The sequence below is a fragment of the Mobula hypostoma genome, chromosome X1 (assembly GCF_963921235.1).
Source record: "Mobula hypostoma chromosome X1, sMobHyp1.1, whole genome shotgun sequence".
NCBI classification, from domain to species: domain Eukaryota; kingdom Metazoa; phylum Chordata; class Chondrichthyes; order Myliobatiformes; family Myliobatidae; genus Mobula; species Mobula hypostoma.
In genome coordinates this window covers 26,834,773-26,859,843 of record NC_086128.1, presented here as the reverse complement: position 1 = coordinate 26,859,843, position 25,071 = coordinate 26,834,773, and the positions used below count along the sequence as shown (strand labels likewise).

The window sequence follows — 25,071 nt, the reverse complement described above, 5'->3', positions numbered from 1 at the left end:
GTACCAAGGATTGAAATAAAATAATTGAAATAAAATGTTGGCTGCTGATGAGACAAGTTCTGACACAGTGTCGATGCCAGAGATGTGAATTTCATCCACCCTTCTCAGTGTCCACCCACCACCAGCCTGGCCCAGGGACAGCCATTAACTGATCAAGTTTAGATGGAAATCTTGGCGGGTGTAGAGTGTTGGATGAAACAGGCCCACTATCTTGGCACCAACCACTTTACATTTGCCATACCACACTAACCCATTCAGTTCTCCTCACCAACAATATTACCCCACTGCCAGTTAACCAGCCAACCTACATCTTTTGAGATTTCAGAGTAATTTGAGAAATTTGTAGAACTGCTGCCTCCCAGTCCCAGAGACCCAGGTTCATTCCCAACCTCTGGCGCTGTCTGTGTGCGCAGCCTGCATGTTCTTTCTGCCTGTGACCACCTGCGTTTCTCCTGGGTGTCTAGCACCCTCCCATATACATTCCTCCCTCCACCCATCACCTCCCAGCCTGTGTCACCAAATCCACCCCCCTCCTCCATCCACTGTCACCTCTGAGCTTGTCATGAGACAAATATCCACCATCCATTCCCCTGCTGCCCTTTACTCAAAAAAGCATCAAATAAAACATTGTTTTTAAGCTATAGCATATTTTAATTTTTAATTATACTTAATTGATTGAAAGCCACAATAGGAATTACAGGACTCAATGACCGTAACATATAATTGTAAAAAATATATCGTCTCAATGCCTTTTTAATTATTTAATTTTGTTTTTTTTTTTCTCCTCCTCTTCTGAAGCGGTTATGGTTCCTGGTCTCTACTCGTTGAGGTTAAGTGTGTGAGAGATGAGATGGAGGACTGTTCATGATCAGTAGCTCGGGATCTGAGGTCTAACCTGGGGGAGTGGGGCTCAACAAAACAAAGTGCTCACGCATTGAATTTATCAATCACTGATAAATGGCTTGTGGTTTAATTATCCTTCTTGGACGTGCAGCATTAGTGGGTCAAGTATAATGTTTTGCTCTGTCCACTATATTATAATACAGCCAACCTAATATATTCCCAACGTGACATGATTTGTTTATATCACATTATATTAAACGGTATTCTCTTAATCTTAACTGCCTGCGATCAGGTCCCTATTGTGAACTCGTTGACATATACTTAATAATGCACACACACGCAGGCGCAAGCATCCTCTCTGGCACACCCTCACACTTACACAGCTTAAACAACATGACCACTAAACTTAAAAAATACGAAGTGTTTCTTTCAGCATTTGGATTCGCCTCTGCCACGCGAGTCAGCACCTTTTGGTTTGTATCACTGTCCTGCTGGGGTCACTGAAGACCTACCCGACAGGAAACAAACTGTTAAAAAATGCTCAGAGGAGCAGTGGGGTAGTTTTCAAGTGTCTAAACCCAGCACAGAAATTCTTCAGGACCCTCCATTCAAAAAATAAAATCAGTATACTTATACATATAGCCAGCCACATGCACTGAGTAAAAAAAAAAAAAATCCCCAGTACCATAACTGGGCATATTGCAAACTTGTTGAGCTGTTGCTACACACACACACACACACACACAAGTGGTCACATCAATACTGGCAGCGTGTTAGCTCAGAAGTACACTCCACCCGCTGGCACCACACTGCATGCCAGCAACTGACCGCACATGGAGAAGTGGGCAGCACATGCAGTGGGTTAGTGCTAGGCGTGAGGAGGTTCATGTGCAGTGAAACCTCGGCAGATCAAAGTACATCAGAGCAAACACTATCACTCACAGTCATTCACACTCACTGTCTCAATCTTTCGTCCTCACACAATCTCTGCTGCTTCTCCCTCTACCTGACACATACACCTTGAACGCAACATCTACACCAGATGTAACTCTCGATAATCCTTCAGTATAATGTTAACTATAGTCATATCCCAAAAAAAACTTTCACTTGCATCTCTCCTCTCTTCACCCCCACCCCCCCGTCTCCCTCTCTCTCTCACACACACACATACACATACATAGTGGAATATAGCAGGTGTAATTCACAGCTGCTCTCCCCTCACACACACTGAAATTTAACACCTCTAATTCACAATCGCCCTCTCTCACACACCCCTCACTGTGCTCTCTCACTCACACATCCTTCACTGAAGTGTAACACCAGGTTTAATTTACAAACACACTGCAACAAAACAGCAAGTGAGAGTCTCACACAGATACACGTTGCATTTTCACTGACACACAACAACCCATCCTCACCATACAGTACATGCGATGTTATGTCTACAGACATTATGGCTCAGGTCAGTAATTATATTTGGGCAACGCATCAGGGTGTGCCTGTCTTTGCATTATCCACTGTGTACAGTGGCAGTGTCTCAAGCTTCCACTGTTCCCCAGCCCCCCACCCAGGAAGAAAAAGTGCTCGTCAATGAAGCAAGTGCTTGGACGGGGCGGGGGGGGGGTGGTTTGGTCAACTGAGGGGAGGGTACTATGTTCACCTTCATAGGTCATTCAAAGCCCGAGGAGGTCACAGGCAGGGTTCAGTCAGGGATCCCAGGACCAACACTGAGAGTGTGGATCAGTGAGGGTTATGGTGCAGAAATGGATGGGGGGGGTTATCATTCAAAGTCCGGGGGCTGGTGGGAGGGGACATTCAATCATTCAGTGACCCCAGGTAAGTAACACCTCCAACACCCCTTTTATTCCCTCCTGGACGTACCTCTGACACCCTCTAAAACCCCTTCACCCCTGATGCCCCCATCCTCTCCAAAATTCCTCTTATGCCCCACACCCTGGAGGGCCCTCCGTCTACCCCCAAACTCTGGAGCAGAGATGGGAGGAGCGGAGAGGGCTAATGGAGCGGACAGCAGTGCATACACACTCGCTCACACACACACTCTTTGGTGTCAGTTTCAGAACACACGAAGACAGTCTGTGGGTAACGTCAGGACACACATACACACACATGCACACACTTTAGTACAGCTTTGTTCCCTGCCTGTTGAAATGTCCGTGGGCTTCATCTGCTTCACACAGACCTGTGCTGAGGTGGTCGATAGGAAGGATGGTGGTGGAGGTGGTGGGGGTCAGGCGGCAAGGGGAGCATGTGGCCATGGGTGGCAAGGGGAATTGGGTGACGCTGGGCAAGGGAACCTGCTCTGTAAACTCCTGAATAGTTAAAACAAGGGCCTCAGTGCATGGAGTTACTGCCCCTGCCATCGCCTCTGCTCCCCTCCCCCCTCCCACCCCATCACTCAGGGTAACAAGAGTCCAGGCCCAGTGGACTGGCCCCAAAGCCGCTGACTTGGTCACAGGACACAGCTTTGGCCAGAATGCCACAGTTCTTCAACAGGTTCAGGCCCAATGAGCTGACGCTGTCCTTGGAGGGGAAAGGCTTCATGGTGGCCAGGATCAGTGCCAGGCAGTCGGCCACGTCTTTGTTGGGGGCACAGGCCAGAGCAGGAGTGTGTCCTGGGGTTTGGGGGTGGGGGAGAGGAGAGAGAACGAGAGAGAACAGGGGAGAGGGGGAGGAGGGAGAGAAGGGAGGAAACACAAAGACAAGGTCACACTGGGTCTAGCGCAGATACCATCAGACTCTGTGACTGACATTCAGCCCATCATGACTGTGCCAGCTCTCCCTGTGACCCCATGGGTTTCTCCCAGGGACTGCAGCCCCTGCCCATGTCCCAACAAGAGGAACGAGAGCAGGAAACAGTCTTGTTGATCAACTGATAAATTCTTTTTCATGTACTTATTGCATAGTTAGAGCAATGGGAATAACAGTCAGGGTAGTGGTGTGTTCCTCTTGCAAGATGTGGGAAGTCAGGGTCCCTGATGACTATATCTTCAAGAGGTGCATCTGGCTGCAGCTCCTAACAGACCACATTATGGAATGATTTGCGGATCATTCAAGAGAATAAAGGGTTGATAAACAGGAGTTATAGGGAGCAACACTCAAGTTGCAGGAGGCAGCTGGGTGACTTGTCAAGAGGGAGAAGGGGATCAGTGCAGAGTACCCCTGTGGCTATTCCCTTCAATAACAAGTATATCACTTTGGGTACTGTTGGGGGGGGGATGCAATGACCTACCAGGGGAAAGCCACAGCAGCCAGTTCTCTGACACCAAGTGCATCTCTCGCTCCGAAGGGAAAGGGGTAGTAGAGGAGTGTAGTACTGATAGGGGATTCAATGTTGAGGGAAACAGGACATGAACAAGACACCAAGACGGTAAGTTGCCTCCCAGGTGCCAGGTTGTCTTGGATTGCGTCCACAGCACTCTTAAGGGGGAGGGTGAGCAGCCAGAAGTCGTGGAACATACTGGTAGCAATGACAGACGCAGGAAAAGGGATGAGGTCCTGAAGAGAGAATATACAGAGCTAGGTAGGGAGCTGAAAAGCAGGACCTCCATGTTAGTAATCTCTAGATTGCTGCTTGCGCATACGCCAGGTAGGGTAAGAAAAGGATGATTTGGCAGATGAATGTGTGGCTGAAGAATTGATGCAGGGAGCAGGGTTTCTGATATATGGATCGTTGGGATATCTTCTTGGGAAGATATGACCTGTAAAGAGAGACCGGTTACACCAAAAGTTCTGAGCAGATTTACTAGAGCTGTTGGGGAGGGTTTATACTAGTTTGGCAGTTGGATGGGAACCAGAGCGATAGGTTAGAGAACGGAGCAGTATGTAGAGACACTGAGGAAGGATGGGCGTGGATTTGGCATCATTGCAGTTAGTTGGATGCGTTGAAATGTCTCTATGTTAATGCAAGATATACCAGGAACAAAGGTGATGAACTTATAGTATAGGACTATGATGTCGCTGCCATTACTGACGCTCAGCTGTCACAAGGGCAAGAATGTCTGCTGAACATTCCAGATTTGTGTTTCAGTAGGGACAAGGAAGGAGATAAAAGAGGTGGGGCAGTGACATTGCTAATCAGGGATAGTGGGTGGAAGTCAGAAACAGGAAAGGAGCAATCACTTCTATTTGGGAGTATTCCATTGACCACCCCCCAACCCGACCCCATGGCAACAGAGAACAGATCACGAGGCAGATTTTGGAAAAGTGTAAAATAATGGTTGTTGCCATGGGTGATTTCAACTTCCCTAATATTGGTTGGTACTTCCTTAGTGCAAAAGGTTTAGATGGGACAGAATTTATTAGGTGTATGCAGGAAGGATTCCTGACGCAATATGTAGAAAGGCCAATCAGAGGAGAGGCCATTCCGGATCTGGTGCTGGCAATTAATCAGGTCAGGTATCAGATCTCTTGGTTGGTAAGCGTATCGGAGACAGTGACCCCAACTCCCTGACCTTTACCATAACCTTGGAGAGGGATAGGAGCCAAAGGTATGCAAAAGCAGTTAATTGGGACTAATTACAATGGCATTAGGCAGGAACTTGGGATGATAAATAGGAAGGAGATGTATTCGGAAATGCAGAGTGGAAGCTGCTTAGAGAGCACTTGCACGGGATTCAGAATAGGTTTGTTCCATTAATGCAAGCAAAGGATGGTAGGGTGAAGGAACTATGGTTGACAAGAGATGTGGAACATCTAGTCAAGAGGACAAAGGTGGCAGAAGGTTCGTGAAGCCAAAGTCTGACAGGGCTCCTGAGAATTAATAAGGCAGCTAGGGAGGATCTCAAGGAACTTAGGAGAGCTAGAAGGTGGCATGAGAAGGCCTTGGCAAATAGGGTTAAGGAAAATCCTGAAGCGTTCTACATGTATGCGAAGAACAGGAGGATGACTAGAGTGAGGGCAGGACCGACTGGGGATAAATGAGTGCCTATAGTCAGAGATGGGAAGGTCCTTAATGAATACTTTGCCTCAGTACTCACCAGTGAGAGGGACTTAGACAAAAGTGAGATAGGCATAGAACTTGCTAACGTGCTGGAGCACGGTGATGTTAAGAAAAAGGATGTGTTGGGAGTTTCTGATAAACATTAGAATAGGTAAGTCCCCGGGACCAGACAGGATATTCCCCAGGTTACTACATGACATAAGGGAAGAGACTGCTGGGGCGTTGACAATGATCTTTGTGTTCTCACTGGCTACAATAGTATCAGAAGATTGAAGGATGGAAAAATTTGTTCCTTTGCTCAGGAAAGGTAATGGGGATAATCCTGGGAATTATAAACTAAGTGAATCTTACTTCAGTGGTGAGAAGATTGTTAAGAAACAGGATTTATGAATATTTGGAAGAGCAGAGTCTGATTAGGGATAGTCAACATGGCTTTGTGAGGGCAGGTCATGCCTCATGAGCCTGACTGAATTCTTTGCGGAAGTGACAAAGCACATTGATGAAGTGAATGCAGTGTATATGGATTTCAGTAAGGCATAGATAAGTTCCCCATGGTAGCCTCATTCAGAAAGTCAGGAGGCATGGGATCCAGGGGAACTTGGCTGGAGGCCATTCAGCTCCTTGTTCCTGCTTGCCCATTCTTCTCCCTCAGCCCCAGTTGTCTGCATGCATCCGCCGCACCCCCCGATCTTCCCCACCACCCGCCCCCAATGTGTCCCTCAACGCCTTTGAACGTACAGTTCCCTGAATGAAATGAGCTCCCAAGGGGAGAGATCCAGAGGTCCCCCACCCCCGCACTCAAACCGCCCCCCCCACCCCAAGGCAGCACTCACCCTCCCCATCCACAGCCAGCACAGTTGCCCCTCGGTTGAGGAGGGCTTGGACCACAGAGGACATCCCGTTCCGAGCTGCGATGTGGAGAGGCCTGTCAATGGGAGAGGTGGTGAAAGGTGAAGGGTGGCGGTAAGGGGAGATGGTGATTTGTAAGACCCACTGTTGCTGCCAATAAGACGGAGAGCAAGAGGTGACGGGTGGCTCTAACAAAGTGGGGGGGGGGTTGTGGGAAGCAGAGATGTGTGATCCACTGTCATTTGTCATTGGGATAGTGGCCAAGAGGTGAAGGGGACTTTAACCCAGAGGAGAGGGGGTAAGGAATGAGTCCTGTTGGGGGAATGGGTCCTCTGTCAAGGGGTGGGGGAGTGAGAGGTGAAGGATGGCTTTAAGTCAGGGATGGGGGATCCCGTGGTCGTCTGCCAACAAGTCAAGGGGGCTTTAACCTCAGAGTAGTGTTGGGGCGGGGACAAGGGGGCGGGGCGGGGACAAGGGGGCAGGACGGGGATGAGCTGGAAAAGAGAGAGGGAGGGGGTGGTGGAGCCAGTCCCAGCACCAGACTAGAGCACCATGCCCAATTCTGGTCACCAGAGATGGAGAGTCAGTGAGATGTGGGAAGGTTATGGCTCCAGGGGGAGATTTGGGGGGTGGGGGAGTCCATTGAGCGAGGAGCCTGAGGGAAGTCCAAATCAAGAGGGGTTGTAGGGAGTAAAAAGGAGGGAGCTGTCTCCCTCAAAAGAGGGGGACACACCTTTGGGGAGGGCAAAAATCGGGGTGGGAGAACAGAAATCAGAGGGGGAAATGGGTTGGGGATCACACAGGTAGAGTGGGAGGGAAAGATTGTGGGGTAGTGAGTGGGGAGAAAGGGGAACTGCGGAAGGGAGAAGTGAATGGGAGCCAGGGAAGAGCCTGTACTTACATCTGAAGGGTACTGTTGGTTGCATTAATGAGACCAGTGTCACAGATCTGCCCAAGAATTAACAAGGCACACATTTCATGGCCCTGTGAGAAGAGGAACAGAGAATCACTGTTACATTCCCTCCCTCCCCTAAGAGTTCCAGGTTCATTCTGCTGAGGATTCCTCCAACTCCTAATACTTGGGTCCCTGGTCCACAAACAGCCAATTCACAGAGTCTTCCTCCCTTCCTGTTACCTCCCTGTCCACCCTGGTTACCATCCCTTCGCTCATCCTATCCAAGGACATGACTTCCTGACCTAAACCTCAGCCACCCCTATCCACCACCTGATTGTCTGTGTCTGTGTCTGCTGGGGTCTTGTGTTATAGTAGCAGTCAGGATTACCCACCCACTCACCATTACTTCCGATCCACCCTTACTCCCACTTCCCCTCAGAGCAGCCAAGACTTGCAGAGCTCCCAGCCCCCACTCTCTCAGCCTCACCCTCACCCCACCTTGCTGCAGGCCAGGTGAAGAGCTGTGTTCTTGTTGACATCATGCAACGTCAAGTCCGCACCAGCTCTCTGAAGCAGGATCTCTGTAAAAGACACAGAAAAGTTTGATTAAAATCAAAGCCTGTGTCCTCATCATATTTCACATCATCCATACACCCCAATCCACCCACAAATACTGGTCTGTGGCCAACTCACCGAACACACCATCCACATAGCAGTCTGTTAGTAAACAGTGTCCCTGTAGAAATCTCATCCACAATATTGAATGGAGCTCCCACAGATGTGTTCCCCACCATTGACTGCTTCGGTATCACCACTGACCATTGAAGAGGATTTGTTGTTCTTCTTTGCACCTTGAGGCACATTGGGTGGCAATTTTGCCATTTCTTTAGCATTTATCTTTTTTTTTTTTAAAAGGAGGCCGGTTGCTAGCTCAATGTTCAACCCAGCATGGATGGAAAGTGTGCGAGGAGCTGGCTAGATTAGAACCTGGGACCAGTTGTCTCGAAGTCCGGTGTGGATGCCACTACACCACTAGCCGACTATTGAACAGGACCAGCCTTTTAAATCCCTGTCAGGAGCTGGGGATCATGTGGTGAGTGATTCACCACGTGACACCCATTAGTTTCTCCCTCTCCTACAGATCAGGAGTGTGATGGAACACTCCCTACTTGCCTGGGTGGAGTTAGTCCATGTACTCCATATCCACCCATTACCTCTTCACTGTCCTCAGGTCAGGAGTGTGATGGAACACTCCCCACTTGACCCGATGGAGTTAGTCTATACAGTCCACATCTACTATGTGTAAGGAAGAAGCCAAGAACCCATCCACATATGCTCCCCACCAACATTCCCATGTCTCCAGAACAGTCTGTGACAGTACCTCCCCGCCCTTAATGCAGACCCCGACATCTCCACCCACATCACCAGCATAACATCCCATTCTGACCTTCACCTGTACACCAGTCACACCCTATCCTGACCCTCACTCTCCTATACCACCCCCGTTCTCACCCTCAAACTCCTCTACAATCAATCCTCATCCTAACCCACCTCTACACATGCTTCCCACCCCCCCATCTCATCTCCATCTTCACTCTCACTGTCCCATCCACTACCATAACACCCCATCCCCACTGTCACCTTCATACCACCCACCCAGTCACCACCCCACTCACCTACAATCTTGCAGTGACCATTCTGGGCTGCGAACATCAGCGGCGTGCGCCCGGCCTGATCAACAGCGTTCACCTGGGCCCCATGGCTGAGCAGCAGTAGCAGGCAGTGCAACCGGTTGGAGAAGGCGGCCGCATGCAGAGGGGTTCTGTGGAGGGACAGAGAGTTAGTGGATAGTGTTGGCTCATGATACTTACACACCACCTTACTTGCTCCGCGTAGCAAACTCCCCCACCCACCCCTCCCACAGTGCTGTTCCACCCCTCCCCTCCCACCACTTAGCACTCCTTCCTCATTGCCCTTGTGGGTGCTCCCCCCATCACTCCCCAGAGAACCATTATCTTTGTTTACCTTCCTTTGGCATCTTGGCTGTTCACAATCTTGGCACCCAGAACGTCAATCAGCATCTCAGCAGTCCTGTCGTGTCCATTAATTCTGGAGGAGGGGAGGAGGAGACAGTGAGGGTGGGGACGAACTCAGAGACGGAACCTGACTACCCCAGGGTCGCCCTTCCTGGCAGCTCGTTGAGAAAGCTGGGAGTCACAAACACATAGGCCCTCAATTTTGGAGAGTGGGACAAGCATGCAGGCTGGCAGGGAGAGAGTCTGCCAGTTATTCCCACCCAGGTCCCAGTGCAGTATTGGGCACTGTTTCAGTCCCCGTATTTATGTGGGCAGTGGACGCAAGCAGAGGAGAGTCACCAGGCTGAACCTTGGTAGAAGAATTCACCAGTGGCTCAAGAAATCAAGATGGGGACACAGACTGCAAATGCTAGGTCTTGGCTTGACATGTCCATTTCCCTCCGTGATGTTACCTGACCTGCTAAGTTCCTCCAACTTTTTGTGTGTAGCTCAAGAAATTATACCTGCATTCGTTTGGAGTGTAGAGGAAAGAGGGGTAATCTGACTCAAACATCTCAGACCCTGAGGGTTAGGACAGGGGAACGTGGAGATGTTTTCACCAGGTGAAGAGTCTCTGATGAGGGGACACAGTGTGAAGTAACTACCCCCAACCCTGTAACTGAGTTAAAGGACTTTTCTCAGAGGGAGGAGAATCTCTGGAATTCCCACGACACCCCCAAGTCCTGTGAGTGGTGGAGGGGATGAAAGACGAGAGAGATAAATGTTTAGCAATCAGAGGAACTGTGGACTGTGAAGAAGTGGGATGGAAGAGGCAATGGGGGTATCAGCCAGTATCATAATGTATGTTGCGACAGGACAGAGGGAACAAGTGGCTGTTCTCTGCTTCTTGACGTACTCCCATAGCACTGATGGAATAATGTGCAGTTGAGAGACAAAAATCGATTCGCCCCAACAGAAGGGATGAGCTGGCTGGAATGAATGAGGAACCCTGAGGTCTGGATGATGACTGGGAGTGCCTGTCCCAGAACAAACATGGATACTGAGGGGACAGCTCCAGGCACCAGGAATCAGGCGAACCGGGACTGAGTACTTACACAGCACAGTGCAACACAGTGAAAGGCTCTCCCCCGAGGTTAGACAGCATTTCGTGTTCAAGTAGTACTTCCAAGCAATCTTCATGACCTGTAGCACAGGGCAGGATGGGGAAAGAAAGTGATTCGACCGGTGAAGGGGTGGGTAACCACTGTAATCCCATGGGAATATAATGGATCTGTGGAGGCTGGGGGGTGGGGAGAAGGGTAGAGGGGAGACAGAGGGGAGAAGGGTAGGGGGGAGGCGGGGGGAGAAGGGTAGGGGGGAGGCGGGGGGGAGAAGGGTAGGAGGGAGGCGGGGGGGAGAAGGGTAGGAGGGAGGCGGGGGGAGAAGGGTAGGAGGGAGGTGGGGGGGAGAAGGGTAGGAGGGAGGCGGGGGGAGAAGGGTAGGAGGGAGGCGGGGGGAGAAGGGTAGGAGGGAGGCGGGGGGAGAAGGGTAGGAGGGAGGCGGGGGGAGAAGGGTAGGAGGGAGGCGGGGGGAGAAGGGTAGGAGGGAGGCGGGGGGAGAAGGGTAGGAGGGAGGCGGGGAGAGAAGGGTAGGAGGGAGGCGGGGGGAGAAGGGTAGGAGGGAGGCGGGGGGAGAAGGGTAGGAGGGAGGCGGGGGGAGAAGGGTAGGAGGGAGGCGGGGGGAGAAGGGTAGGAGGGAGGCGGGGGGAGAAGGGTAGGAGGGAGGCGGGGGGAGAAGGGTAGGAGGGAGGCGGGGGGAGAAGGGTAGGAGGGAGGCGGGGGGAGAAGGGTAGGAGGGAGGCGGGGGGAGAAGGGTAGGAGGGAGGCGGGGGGAGAAGGGTAGGAGGGAGAGGAAGAAGACCCACCTTTGTAACAGGCCCAGTGCAGAGGTGTGTAACCGCTGTAATCCCGCAGGGAATCTAACGGATCTGTAGAGAAGGCCGCCTGCAGCAAAGCCTCCAGGATAGTGGAGTGGCCAGAGGCAGCAGCCAAGTGCAAAGGTGTCCGTCCCCTCACGTCCCGGCAGAGGGCGAAGGCCTGGTGGTCAAGGAGAGCTGCCACTGCCTCCTCACATCCCTGCACTGCCTGAGGGGGAAATACAGTGTCAGAGGGGAACAGCAGTGATGGCGAGGAGGGTATCCAGGGAATGAAAGGTTTAGAGGGAGGAGGGAGAGTTAGAAGTTCCAGGGCAGAGAGATCAGGCTGCGCAGGTAGGCTGCCCTGGAGGGAGGAGTACTGAGGGTCCTGGGAGTATGGGGGTAAGGCAGGGGCAGTTGCTGAGAGGAAGCACTGAAGCCGGGTATGGGGTCCCAATGGTGTGAAAGTAGTGCTAGGGATCTTGGGTAGGGAGCAGCAAGGTTGGGGGTTCCACAGTCCACAGCCAGATACTCCAACATTCTGTGTGCTGCGCCTGATTCCAGAATGCTGGAGGAACTCCAGCAGGTTGGGCAGCATCTTTGGAGACAGATAAGCAGTCGATGTCTCTGGTGGAGACTTCCCTCCACTGCTTTCACAAGGGACATCTTCCCCCGTTCATAAATCCCACCAGTCTATATCCTGCTGCATCCTAGGACTGGCAGGGGTGCGGGGAGGGCGGAAGGCTGTCAACGGATTCAGTAGGATATAGACTGGTGGGATTCATAGGCAGGGAGATGGCAAGTGTGAGATGTTGAACTTTGTGAAGTCAAACATTGAGATAATGTACACAGTAATGGTGGGGGGGGGAGCATACGCAGGCGATGGCACGGGGGGGTGGCAAAGGTATGCAGGGGACAATGGTGTGGGGACAGGGAGTGTACACAGGAGACAGTGGAGGGGGGTCAGGGAGCATACACGGGGACAGCGCGTGGGGGTGGAAAGCATAGGTAGGGGACCGGCGGGGGTGGCGAGGGTACTCTGGGGATGGTGGGGGGTGTGCACACTTAACTCCTTCCCCCCCCACCCACATTCCTCCTGTCCTTACCCCACCAAACACGGAGCACAGAAGGACTTTCTCCCTCACTCACCCCTCGGTGAAGTGCTGTCCGCCCTCGTTTATCAGCAGTGTCGGTCGATGCTCCCTTTTCCAGCAGCAGGTGGATGCATTCAACGTGACTGTTCGTCACGGCCAGCATGACAGGTGTCCTGTGGGGAAAGGTGCAGGGCACTGAGAAGGTGAAGCACCAGAGGAGGAAGAGTGAGTGCAACTGCTGCGGAGAGGTTCGGAGAGAAAGGGAAATACCTGGGGAGGGAACGAGAGAGCGACGGGGAGGGAACGAGAGAGCGACAGGGTGGGATCTGGACAGAGCAGGAGCGATTAAAAACATCATCTTGTGGGGAGAGATGAGGCTTTGGAGGGAGGAGGCAGAGGCACCGTTGAGTAGCAGGTAGGAACAGGTGAGGCTTTTTCATTATATATAGTATTAAGTTTTATGTAACAAAGATACCAAATCAAAACAAATTAAATACAGTAACGATACAGGCTCAGGTGATGTGTTGTATCTGCATGATGTGGGAGCTGGTGGACCCTGCTGTAGTTGCTGGTGACCACATCCACAGCAAGTGTCAGCTGCTCGAGGACTAAGGCTCAAAGTTGAAGACCTAGAATCTGAGCTTCAAACATTGTGATGCATCAGTGAGGGGTAGTTACCTGGACACTGTATTTCAGACAGCAGTCGCGCTGAGTAGATTAAATATTTCACATTTGGTCTGTGGCCAGGGACAAGAGGCTGTGACAGTCAGCGAGGCAGGTCGGGGCATCTCGGAGGTAGTGCTGGAGGGGTCACAACCCTTGAGCTTGCTCAAAAGGTCTGAGATTATTGCTCTTTGGGAGGATGAGAGTAGGGGCTGTAGGAAAGACATGGTTCAGGGAGCTGTACAAGAGGGGGAAGAGAAGATAAATATTGTTGTGACCGGGGATATTATTGTCATAGAATAGAGACAATTCTCTGTCACAAGGATCCAGAGTCACGAAATCTGTTTTGACTGCCTTGTGCCGGGGTTCAGGACATCTCATTTGACCTACAGAGGATTGGTTGGTGGTAGGAGAGCAGTGTGGGACGGGGGCAGGAGAGGGAGGGCTGGAAAAACTGGGCAGGGTGCAAGGCCAGTGGGGAAGGCAGGGGAGGGGAATGAAATACACGGAGGGTACAGTGGGTGGGGCAGAGTAGAGGGTGAAGGAGAGTGGGAAGTTTGTGTGAACATTGGGGGAATGAGACATTCAATTTCCTGTTCCAGAACCGGAATGAGAAGGATGTCAGGGAAGGGTTTGTGCAGGACCGAGAACGCGTCAGGGAGGGGTCTGTACAGCACACTTACTGTCCGTGAGCATCCATTGTGTCCAATACGTCAGTATCCTCAGTGCTATCGATTAACACATGCAGGCAGTCTGTGTGACCACTCGCCGCTGTCCCACATTGGGAGAGAGGGAAGGCAGGGTCAGCTGAGTATCAAGTACACATCTGACTACATTATACACAGCAGCAACAGGCTGATTTCAAGGACTGTGCCTGATTCCAGCAGGTCCACTCAATGACGCACTGTTCAGAGCAATAGAACCCAGGGCAAGAGTCTGGGATACTCGAACAGGAGCGGGGAGTGGTTGACACAGAGACACTACACAAGCCACTCTCATCTCCCAACCCTCAGCCTCCTCATCCCCTCCCCACTGCTCCACCATGCCTACACTCCCCTCCACCTCATGCCCATTCCCGACTCCACCCCCGATTTCCCTCACCAGCCCCTTGCCCTTCTCCTTCTACTCCCCTCCACCGTCAGCCCTTCCCTGCTCGTCCACTCATACCCTCCAATCTCTCACCACCAACCCTAGCCATCCCCTTACCCTCAACCCAATCCTCCCTCAACCTCACTCCCTCCCTTCCTTACCATCCCCTACACCTCACCCTCTGCCACACTCACGCCAGCCCTGGCTCACCTGCAGCATGCAGTGGTGTCCCTTTGGTGAGCCTTTCCGGTATCAGGATAGATGCCCCATGCTGGGTCAAGATTTCCACGCAGTCCGTGTGGCCCTGCTTGGCGGCCACGTACAAAGGTGTGCGTCCATCGCAGTCCCTCACATCTGGGGTCCCCAGCACCTCCACCAGAACACCCAGTGCCACATGGTGCCCGCTGTATGCCTGGTTAGGGCAGAGAGGTGACTGGGTCAATGAAGGGTCACCTCTGGATTAGAGGTCGCTGGGTCAGCAAGGGTCACAACCCTGGGGCCAGAGGTTACTGGGTCAGCAAGAAGTCACACTCAGCAGGACCAGGTGAGTCAATGGTTTAGGGAAGGGTAGGGAGAGGAGGAAGTGAAAGGCAGGGAAAGGAGAGAGAGAAAAAGAGTGAAGCACAGAGGGTACAAGATGAACGAGGAAACACCAGAGGGAGAGAGGGAGATACCATAGAAGGATACGATCCCAGTGTGGCAAGTGCAGGATTATAGATTCTCAACATAACCCTCTTCTTTCCTTGACTCTCTCCTCTCCATCATCGACTCTGCCCAGCTCTCCACCCCTAAATCACTCACACAAGGGATTTGCTGGGTTACTTACGGCCAAGTGCAGAGGGCTCACAAAGAAGTCACCTTCCCCTTCATTCAAGCAATCCATGGCTGTCTCCATAATCTGAGGAAGAAAAGGTTAGGCGGATAATCAGAAGGGACATGCAAGACTGCAGATGCTAGAATCTGGACAATATACAACCTGCTGGTGGGACTCATCAGGTCAAGCAGCATGGAGGGGGAAGTCAGGAGAAGAAGAGGAATTGAAATTCATTTCAGTTCTGCAAGGTCCCAATGCAGGGTTTCGACCCAAACCATCGACCAGACGCTGCTTGACCCAGAGTTCTTTCAGCAGACTGTGCATTAAGGGCAAAAATTTAGTTTGGTGCTTAGAGTTGCCAGAACAAGAGAGAGGAGGGAAGGGGCCCAGGAAAGGAAGGGGGGGGGGAGAGAATAAGAAAATGAGGGGGTTGGACTGTCACAACCCCCACTCCACAGTTACCACTTCCTTCACCTGATAGGTTATAGAATTATGAGAGGCATAAACAGAGTAGACAGCTGGTATCTTTCTCCCGTAGCGCTGAAACTAGACACTAGATCTAATACTAGAGGGGCATGCATTTAAGGTGGGGTTCAAAGGAGATGTATGGGGCATTTTGTTTTAAAAACACAAGAGTGGTGGGTGCCTGGAATGTGCTGCCAGGGATGGAGGTGGAGGCAGACACAATGGGGATGTTTAAGAGGCTCTTAGATATGCAGACGGATGAAGAACTGTGGACCTTGTTGAGGGAGAAGAAATTAGTGCAATTAGACATCACTAGCTTAATTAGTTCAATATAACTTTGTGGATCGAAGGGCCACTAATCTATTGATCTGCGTGTGTCATTACATTCAGGGAACCTTGCACCTCATGTAGACTGAAGGGATTAATTTGGTTAGTCTAATTAGTTTGCTATAACACCGTGGGCTGAAGGGCCTGTTCCTACACCATACTGTTCTATGTTGGAGTCAACAAGACACTGTTCCTCAGCACTACTATCAACAGCCAACCTATTCAAATCCAGCAATCTATTGGTCTCTGTCTTCATAATGGAATGAACTCAGCGGTCGATACGATTCATCCCCCAACTCTCTGCCCCTTATTCAAAGACCACGACCTCTGGTTCTAAACTCCCCAACCAGGAAAAAATACCCTCACCCCACTCTTCATGTTGAGTCCCCACCCTCTGCCGGACATCTCGATGACATCTCTGAACCGCAGAGGGTACAGGACCAGATCTGCTTAATCCCAGGTTTTCTCAGGTTAGAGAGCAGGAAAGGAATACTGACCAGTTCCAGGCCTTGCTTGCTCCCATGGGAGGCAGCGTAGTGTATTGCACTGTAACCTTGTTTGTCTGGTATGGAAGGATCTGCTCCATGGTCCAGCAAATACTCCATACAGCTGTGAGAGTGCAGAGACCGGTGTTAGCAGTCAGTCAGTCAATGTAATCAGTTTCATCAAAACACACACCCACACCCTGTTCTGTCATACTGTCTACACTTTTACACGAGATGGGGAGTGTCTATTGATGTACAAACACTGTCTCATCTGAAGGGGTCTGCCAATTCATAAACTTCCTGTCCCACCAGACGGGTCTGTCGACTTATAAACTCCCCATCCCATCTCACTGTCCCACCAGAGGGGTCTGTCGACTTATAAACTCCCCATCCCATCTCACTGTCCCACCAGAGGGGTCTGTCGACTTATAAACTCCCCATCCCATCTCACTGTCCCACCAGAGGGGTCTGTCGGTTTATAAACTCCCCATCCCATCTCACTGTCCCACCAGAGGGGTCTGTCGACTTATAAACTCCCCATCCCATCTCACTGTCCCACCAGAGGGGTCTGTTGACTTATAAACTCCCCATCCCATCTCACTGTCCCACCAGAGGGGTCTGTCGATTTATAAACTCCCCATCCCATCTCACTGTCCCACCAGAGGGGTCTGTCGGTTTATAAACTCCCCATCCCATCTCACTGTCCCACCAGAGGGGTCTGTCGACTTATAAACTCCCCATCCCATCTCACTGTCCCACCAGAGGGGTCTGTCGGTTTATAAACTCCCATCCCATCTCACTGTCCCACCAGAGGGGTCTATCGGTTTATAAACTCCCCATCCCATCTCACTGTCCCACCAGAGGGGTCTGTCGGTTTATAAACTCCCCATCCCATCTCACTGTCCCACCAGAGGGGTCTGTCGGTTTATAAACTCCCCATCCCATCTCACTGTCCCACCAGAGGGGTCTGTCGACTTATAAACTCCCCATCCCATCTCACTGGGTGTGGCTGCCTCTGGCCAAAACTATACTTACAAAAAGGCTTCCTTCTCTCCTGTCTCCTGCAGTTCCTCCTCATTGTGTGTGGTGTGGTCACTCCTGGAAGGTGGAATGGGTCACATATGAAATCTACTCAGTAAACCCTGTGAGGGTCAGCACAGTGGTGCAGAGGGTAAACCCAGACTCAATCCCAAATCCAATATTCAGTGTGTGTCTAGGCATGCGTGTGCCTGTCCTCATCTTTATGCCCGTGTCTGTTCTTGGAAGCTGGACATTCTCCCTGTGACCAAGTGGGTTTCCCAAGGGCGCTCTGGTTTCCTTACACATGGCAATGACATCAGGGTCTGTAGGCTAATCGGTTGCACTGTGTTGGTGAGGGGTAGAATCTGTGGGAACACAGCGGGGGGGGGGTGAGAGGAGTGAAATGGGTTCAGGGTAGGTGATGGCCAGCACCTACTCAATGGGCCGAAGGACCAGTTTCTCTGCTGCATCTGATTGCACTGTCTCTTGGTTAAGTGGGGGAAGGGAGGTTTAAGAAGGATTGAAGTGTGCCATACTGCAACACCTCTCGGTGGATTGAATCAGGCTGGTGTGTCTACCCAGTCCAAACTCACTGCCCACACAAACATGGACGGCAGCAGAGCAAGGCTACTCAGCCCCTCCACCAGAGACTAGCCATTCTGACCCCAGCCTCAGCAACTACCCGTTCCAATAACCCAACACCACCTGCAGGTAAGTGCAAGGTGTGGCTTTTTGGGAAGCCACATCAGGGCAGAATTTCCAGCGTAATCAGCAGGGCCCTGGGCAATGTTGTAAAACAGAGAGACTTGCAGGTACAGTGAATTACAGGTACATGGTTTACTGAATGTGGAGTGTGGAGTCATAAGTAGACAGGATGGTGAAGAAGGCATTTCGTCAGTCAGGGTCTGAGTACAGGAGTGGGGATGTTATGTTACAGTTGTACAAGACATTAGTGAGGCCACACTTGCGTTCAGTTTTGATCGCCCTACTATAGAAACAATGCCACTGAGCTGAAACGAGTACTGAGGCTGAGGCTGAGTACAAGGACTTGACAGACTGAGTTATGGAGAGATTGAGCAACGTAGGACTTTATTTGCTGGAGTGTAGGAGAATGAAGGGTGACCTTACAGAGGTGTACAAAATCATGAGGTACATAGTTAGGGTGAATGCACAGTGAATCGTTTTTTTCAAGGGTTGGGGAATCAAGAACAAGAGGGCACAGGTTTAAGGTAAGAAGGGAGAGCCAATAGGAACTTGCAGGGCAACTTCTTTACCCAGAAGGTGGTCTATATATAGAAATAGCTGCCAGAGAAGTGGTTGAAGCGAGTACATTAACATATAAAGGGACTTTGACAAGTACGTGGATAGGAAAGGTTTGGAGGGATATGGGCCAAGCGTGGGCAAATGGGATTGGCTTTGTTGGGAATATTTAGTTGGACCAACTGGGCTGAAGGGTCTGTTTCGGTGCTGACCAATCTGTCTAGGCCTTCAGCATAAGAAAATAATAGGCTATTTGGCCCTTCCGGCCTGCCCCACCATTCACCAAGACTGTGGCTGACCCATCTCAGCCTCCTCCTCTAAGCCAGTGCCCACAGCCCTCAGTTCCCTGATCTCGCAGGGATCTATATCCCAAATCTGTCAATGCTTCCGATTATTTAGCCTGTAGCGCCCTTCAAGGGAGAGAACTCCAGAAGACCAGCAGCCTCTCAGACAAAGAATTTCTTGTCTCCACCTGAAGATTCCCCACCACCATTTTGAAACGGTGTCCCCCTCTGTGGGAAACACTTTCTCACCATCCACCCAGTCCACGCCCCCACCTCAGGATCTGATGTTCCAAGCAGATTACCCTTCGATCCCCCAACGGACACAAGTCCCAATCTGGTCAACCCTTCTCCCTGGGATGAGCCCTTCACCCCAGCACCCCACACCCTCTGACATTCCCTCTAGAAAGGAGGCAACTAGGACTAGGGGCAATGCTTTCAGCATGAGCTGAACTTTTCAGGAAGACCACCTATTCTCCAGGGTCACTTAGAACCCACCCTGGGGTGAATGTCATAGGCAGGTCCCCTCAGTACCTACCCAGGGGTGTCGTACCTTCTGTATGCCTCAGAAGCAGCCACATAGTGCAATGGAGTGCAGCCCCTGACATCCGAGACTCCAACACTGGCCCCCGCTGTGATCAAGGTCGCCGTACATTGATAGCTGCCATTGGCAGATGCATAGTGCAAAGGAGTTCTGTGGTTGGGGGGGTGGGGGCGGTGGAAGAGGAGGACAGAAAGGGGGGAGATTAGATACCATGTCAGACCACACCACGGGGGGGGGGGGGTTTGAAGGCACTTGTGCAAAGTCATTCCCAGAAATCTCACCCCAGTGAATCCCCCCACCCCACTTCAAGATTTTGTCCAAATCCCAGTGTATGGGACATCCCACCAACAACCGGTGCTGGCAACTCCTGGCTAAACCCCCAAGCCCGAGACTCTAGGCCACACTGATCCCAAGATGGACTTCCACTCTGAAACTCAACCTGACACCGTGATCTTTAGACCCTCATCCCAATACACAAACAAAACCCCCAAAAATTGAACCCAAGATGATTTTCCATTCTGATACTCAACATCCCCCATGAAACTAAACCCCACACTGATCCTCAGTTGGAGCCCCACTCTGAAACTCAACCCCACCTCAAAACTGAATCCCACCATGAAACTGAACCTCACGTGATCCTAGATGAATCCCCACCACACCAACTACATCCAATTCCTAATGTTTCACAAAGCCTGGAACACCAGCTACCCCATAAACCATGGGCTAGGGCAACTTCCAGCCACAACACCAACCCCGAAACATAACACCCCATTTTACAACATTACCACCTCCTCCCAGAAATTAAACACAGACCATAACAATGTTAAATTGAACCCCAACCTCAAAACTGAATCCCAAATGAAGGAGTGCCAACCTCAATACTCTACCCAACCTCCCAATAGTCAATCCTTTGATCCTAACAGGGATAGCAAAATTGTCACCCCGAGATATACCTTACTCAAAACCCAGCCGCCTGTAATCCCAGGGTGGACGAGAAATAAACCACCTCTTACATCGAAAATCGCTTCCCCAGAGGAACCCCATGAGACACCAACCACCACCTAGCCCCCCAACCCCCAACACAAAACCTCAATATGTGCACAACCATGCATACCTCCCAAGAAAACTGCCCTCAGTGAAACAAATCCCAATGGTGCTATAGCACAGGGTCCACGACAGAACCCGCCCTGTGGGCTCACCTTCCAAACTTGTCCTCCCTTGTGAAATCAGCACCACTGCTGAGCAGCAAGTTTAGACATTCAACATTCCTGCAAGGAAGAACAGGGTAGTGAGGGAGCAGGAATGGGAGGGAAAATAGGAAGCAGTGGTGGCAGGGGGGAGGGCAATGATGGGCATTAGAGGGGAGCAGAGCCAGCAGAGGCCGGGAAAGGGTACGGGGGCGGGGAGGGGAATGGGCCCTCAGAGGTCTGGGATGGAGGGGGGAGGGGGGAGGGGGGAGGGGGGAAAGGGGGGAGGGGGGAGGGGGGAGGGGGAGGGGGGAAGGGGGGAGGGGAAGGGGGAAGGGGGGAGGGGAAGGGGGGAGGGGGAGGGGTGAGGGGTGAGGGGGAGGGGTGAGGGGGAGGGGGAAAGGGGAGGGGGAAAGGGGAAGGGGAAGGGGGAAGGGGGAAGGGGGAAGGGGGAAGGGGGAAGGGGGAAGGGGGAAGGGGGAAGGGGGAAGGGGGAAGGGGGAAGGGGGAAGGGGGAAGGGGGAAGGGGCCCTCGGAGGCCAGGAACTGGTGGTGGGGGGGGGGCGGGTATCGAACCCTTGGAGGCCCCTGGGAAGTGGAGGGGCAAGAGGACCGAGTGACTAATAAGGTGCTGATGATGTTGGGAGGTGTGGTGGAAGGGGAAGATTTACCCAGCCAGAGCAAGTGGAGAGAGTGTGACTCACCCCCCTGAAGCAGCAGCATGAAGGCAGGTCCTGCCGAGGTCATCTGGTGTGTTAATGTCGAAGCCAGCAGACAAAATATGCTCGTTACTGAACGACGAGACGATGCTGTATGTCTGGCCTGGTGGGGTGGGGTGTTCATACAGAGGAGAGGTGTCAGGCAGACAAACTCCCAGGAAGATTGTAGTTAATAACACAGGCAATCTCCTCTCACTAAGCATCGCCTGCACACTTCCCTCCACCCTCTCTACAGATCCCCTGACTGTTTGGGGAACACTCCCTCCTCACTGCCCCTCCCACAGCACGGTGCTCCCTCCTCACCGCCCCTCCCTCAGCGTGACGCTCCCTCCTCACCACCCCTCCCTCAGCGTGACACTCCCTCCTCACCGCACCCTCCCACAGCACAGTGCTCCCTCCTCACCGCCCCTCCCTCAGCGTGCCGCTCCCTCCTCACCGCACCCTCCCACAGCACAGTGCTCCCTCCTCACCGCCCCTCCCTCAGCGTGACGCTCCCTCCCTCAGCGTGACGCTCCCTCCTCACCGCCCCTCCCTCAGCGTGACGCTCCCTCCTCACCGCCCCTCCCTCAGCGTGACACTCCCTCCTCACCGCACCCTCCCACAGCACAGTGCTCCCTCCTCACCGCACCCTCCCACAGCACAGTGCTCCCTCCTCACCGCCCCTCCCTCAGCGTGACGCTCCCTCCTCACCGCCCCTCCCTCAGCGTGACGCTCCCTCCTCACCACCCCTCCCACAGCGTGACGCTCCCTCCTCACCGCCCCTCGCACAGCGTGACGCTCTCTCCTCACTGCCCCTCCCTCAGCGTGACGCTCCCTCCTCACCGCCCCTCCCTCAGCGTGACGCTCCCTCCTCACCGCCCCTCCCTCAGCGTGACACTCCCTCCTCACCACCCCTCCCACAGCGTGATACTACCTCCTCACCGCCCCTCCCTCAGCGTGCCGCTCCCTCACCGCCCCTCCCTCAGCATGACGCTCCCTCACCGCCCCTCCCTCAGCGTGACGCTCCCTCCTCACTGCCCCTCCCTCAGCGTGACGCTCCCTCACCGCCCCTCCCACAGCGCGACGCTCCCTCCTCACCGCCCGTCCCACAGCGCGACGCTCCCTCCTCACCGCCCCTCCCTCAGCGTGACGCTCCCTGCTCACCGCCCCTCCCTCAGCGTGACACTCCCTCCTCACCACCCCTCCCTCAGCGTGACGCTCCCTCCTCACCGCCCCTCCCTCAGCGTGACGCTCCCTCCTCACCGCCCCTCCCACAGCGTGACGCTCCCTCACCGCCCCTCCCACAGCGTGACGCTCCCTCACCGCCCCTCCCACAGCGTGACGCTCCCTCCTCACCGCCCCTCCCTCAGCGTGACGCTCCCTGCTCACCGCCCCTCCCTCAGCGTGACACTCCCTCCTCACCACCCCTCCCTCAGCGTGACGCTCCCTCCTCACCGCCCCTCCCTCAGCGTGACGCTCCCTCCTCACCACCCCTCCCACAGCGTGACGCTCCCTCCTCACCGCCCCTCGCACAGCGTGACGCTCTCTCCTCACTGCCCCTCCCTCAGCGTGACGCTCCCTCCTCACCGCCCCTCCCTCAGCGTGACGCTCCCTCCTCACCGCCCCTCCCTCAGCGTGACACTCCCTCCTCACCACCCCTCCCACAGCGTGATACTACCTCCTCACCGCCCCTCCCTCAGCGTGCCGCTCCCTCACCGCCCCTCCCTCAGCATGACGCTCCCTCACCGCCCCTCCCTCAGCGTGACGCTCCCTCCTCACTGCCCCTCCCTCAGCGTGACGCTCCCTCACCGCCCCTCCCACAGCGTGACGCTCCCTCACCGCCCCTCCCACAGCGTGACGCTCCCTCACCGCCCCTCCCACAGCGCGACACTCCCTCCTCACCGCCCCTCCCTCAGCGAGACGCTCCCTCCTGACCGCCCCTCCCACAGCGTGACGCTCCCTCCTCACCGCTCCTCCCTCAGCGTGACACTCCCTGCTCACCGCCCCTCCCTCAGCGTGACACTCCCTCCTCACCGCCCCTCCCTCAGCGTGACGCTCCCTCCTCACCGCCCCTCCCTCAGCGTGACGCTCCCTCCTCACCGCCCCTCCCACAGCGTGACGCTCCCTCACCGCCCCTCCCACAGCGTGACGCTCCCTCACCGCCCCTCCAACAGCGTGACGCTCCCTCCTCACCGCCCCTCCCACAGCGTGACGCTCCCTCCTCACCACCCCCCCACAGCGTGACGCTCCCTCACCGCCCCTCCCACAGCGTGACGCTCCCTCCTCACCGCCCTCCCACAGCGTGACGCTCCCTCCTCACCGCCCCTCCCACAGCGTGACGCTCCCTCCTCACCACCCCCCACAGCGTGACGCTCCCTCCTCACCGCCCCTCCCACAGCGTGACGCTCCCTCCTCACCACCCCTCCCTCAGCGTGACGCTCCCTCCTCACCGCCCCTCCCACAGCGTGACGCTCCCTCACCGCCCCTCCCACAGCGTGACGCTCCCTCACCGCCCCTCCCACAGCGTGACGCTCCCTCACCGCCCCTCCCACAGCGTGACGCTCCCTCACCGCCCCTCCCACAGCGTGACGCTCCCTCACCGCCCCTCCCACAGCGTGACGCTCCCTCACCGCCCCTCCCACAGCGTGACGCTCCCTCACCGCCCCTCCAACAGCACAGCGCTCCTCCCACCTCCACACTCTTCCCACAGTGCAGTACTCCCTCCTCACCGCACTTCTCAGTGTACCAGTCTCCCCTGACTGCCCTTCCCTCAGAGTATTGCTCCCTCCCCACTGCCTCTCCTACAGTGTACTGCCCCACCTCACCGCACCTCTCCCACAGCATGACTCTCCTTCCTTATCACCCCTCCCACAGCACTTCCTCAGATGATATTAAGGTTACTTACCTGAGGAGAGCAGCTTGCGACAACAGTCTGAGAACCCGTACAACACGGCCAGGTGCAGGGGGAACATCCCGTGGATTCCTCGCCTGAGAACACAACACTATGTTTACATGGCACACACACTAACCCAGCCTCTTCTCAATCACAGCCATAGCAAACCCCACCCTTTCGACCATCCTGTCACACTGTACCCAAACCAGATCCCTCCACCAGTGGGAGTTCAGTCCTACCCACCAACAGCTCCCTCAGTGCAAGTGTCCCATGAGGTTGCACTGGAATACCTCTCCTTCCCTCCATCAACAGCACAGTGTACACACACCTGGCCGTGTCAGCACCATTCGTCATCAGGGTACTGATCAGTAGCTCGTGGCCGTACCTAGCAGCAACATGTAAAGGAGTGTTCCCATACTTATCCGCGCAGTCGATCTCTCCGCCTGAGGGAAAAAGGGAACCATGATAAAACATCTTCCATACAGCTTCCCTCAGAGACCCACACCCACCAGGAGTACAGGCTCAGACACAGGGATTTCCCACACACTGAACCCCAATAATGGACACAGATCAACGACAGGGTTCCCTAAGTACTGAAGCCCAATAATGGTGGAATTGGGATCAGACACAAAGATTTGGCACACACTGAACCCCAATAATGTACACACTGGGATCAGACACAGGGATTTCCCCCACACGCTGAACCCCAATAATATACACACAGGGTCCCTCACATTCTTAACCCGTGACAAAAGCATGTGCACACTGAATGCA

General features: G+C 53.6%; 1 protein-coding gene across 3 annotated transcripts in view; it reads right to left on the bottom strand.

Moving 5' to 3' along the window:
• Positions 1-648: 648 nt before the first annotated feature.
• ankrd52a (ankyrin repeat domain 52a) overlaps positions 649-25,071 on the bottom strand; it is a 42,095-nt gene continuing 17,672 nt past the window's right edge. Inside the window, exons 10-28 of one of the 3 annotated variants that reach the window (XM_063037633.1) lie at positions 24,626-24,740; positions 24,310-24,392; positions 21,411-21,528; positions 20,719-20,787; positions 19,514-19,669; positions 17,450-17,512; positions 16,427-16,538; positions 15,150-15,221; positions 14,534-14,735; positions 13,918-14,005; positions 12,627-12,744; positions 11,487-11,706; positions 10,678-10,765; positions 9,573-9,656; positions 9,224-9,369; positions 8,046-8,128; positions 7,554-7,636; positions 6,637-6,728; positions 649-1,351 (exon numbers count right to left, since the gene is read on the bottom strand). In XM_063037633.1, coding sequence (XP_062893703.1) covers positions 1,341-1,351; positions 6,637-6,728; positions 7,554-7,636; positions 8,046-8,128; positions 9,224-9,369; positions 9,573-9,656; positions 10,678-10,765; positions 11,487-11,706; positions 12,627-12,744; positions 13,918-14,005; positions 14,534-14,735; positions 15,150-15,221; positions 16,427-16,538; positions 17,450-17,512; positions 19,514-19,669; positions 20,719-20,787; positions 21,411-21,528; positions 24,310-24,392; positions 24,626-24,740 — 2,003 coding nt within the window. In that variant the 3' untranslated portion in view covers positions 649-1,340. Of the gene's footprint in view, positions 1,352-1,979; positions 3,477-6,636; positions 6,729-7,553; positions 7,637-8,045; positions 8,129-9,223; positions 9,370-9,572; positions 9,657-10,677; positions 10,766-11,486; positions 11,707-12,626; positions 12,745-13,917; positions 14,006-14,533; positions 14,736-15,149; positions 15,222-16,426; positions 16,539-17,449; positions 17,513-19,513; positions 19,670-20,718; positions 20,788-21,410; positions 21,529-24,309; positions 24,393-24,625; positions 24,741-25,071 lie in introns of those variants that run through there. The other 2 variants (XM_063037631.1, XM_063037632.1) reach the window with 2 other exon arrangements.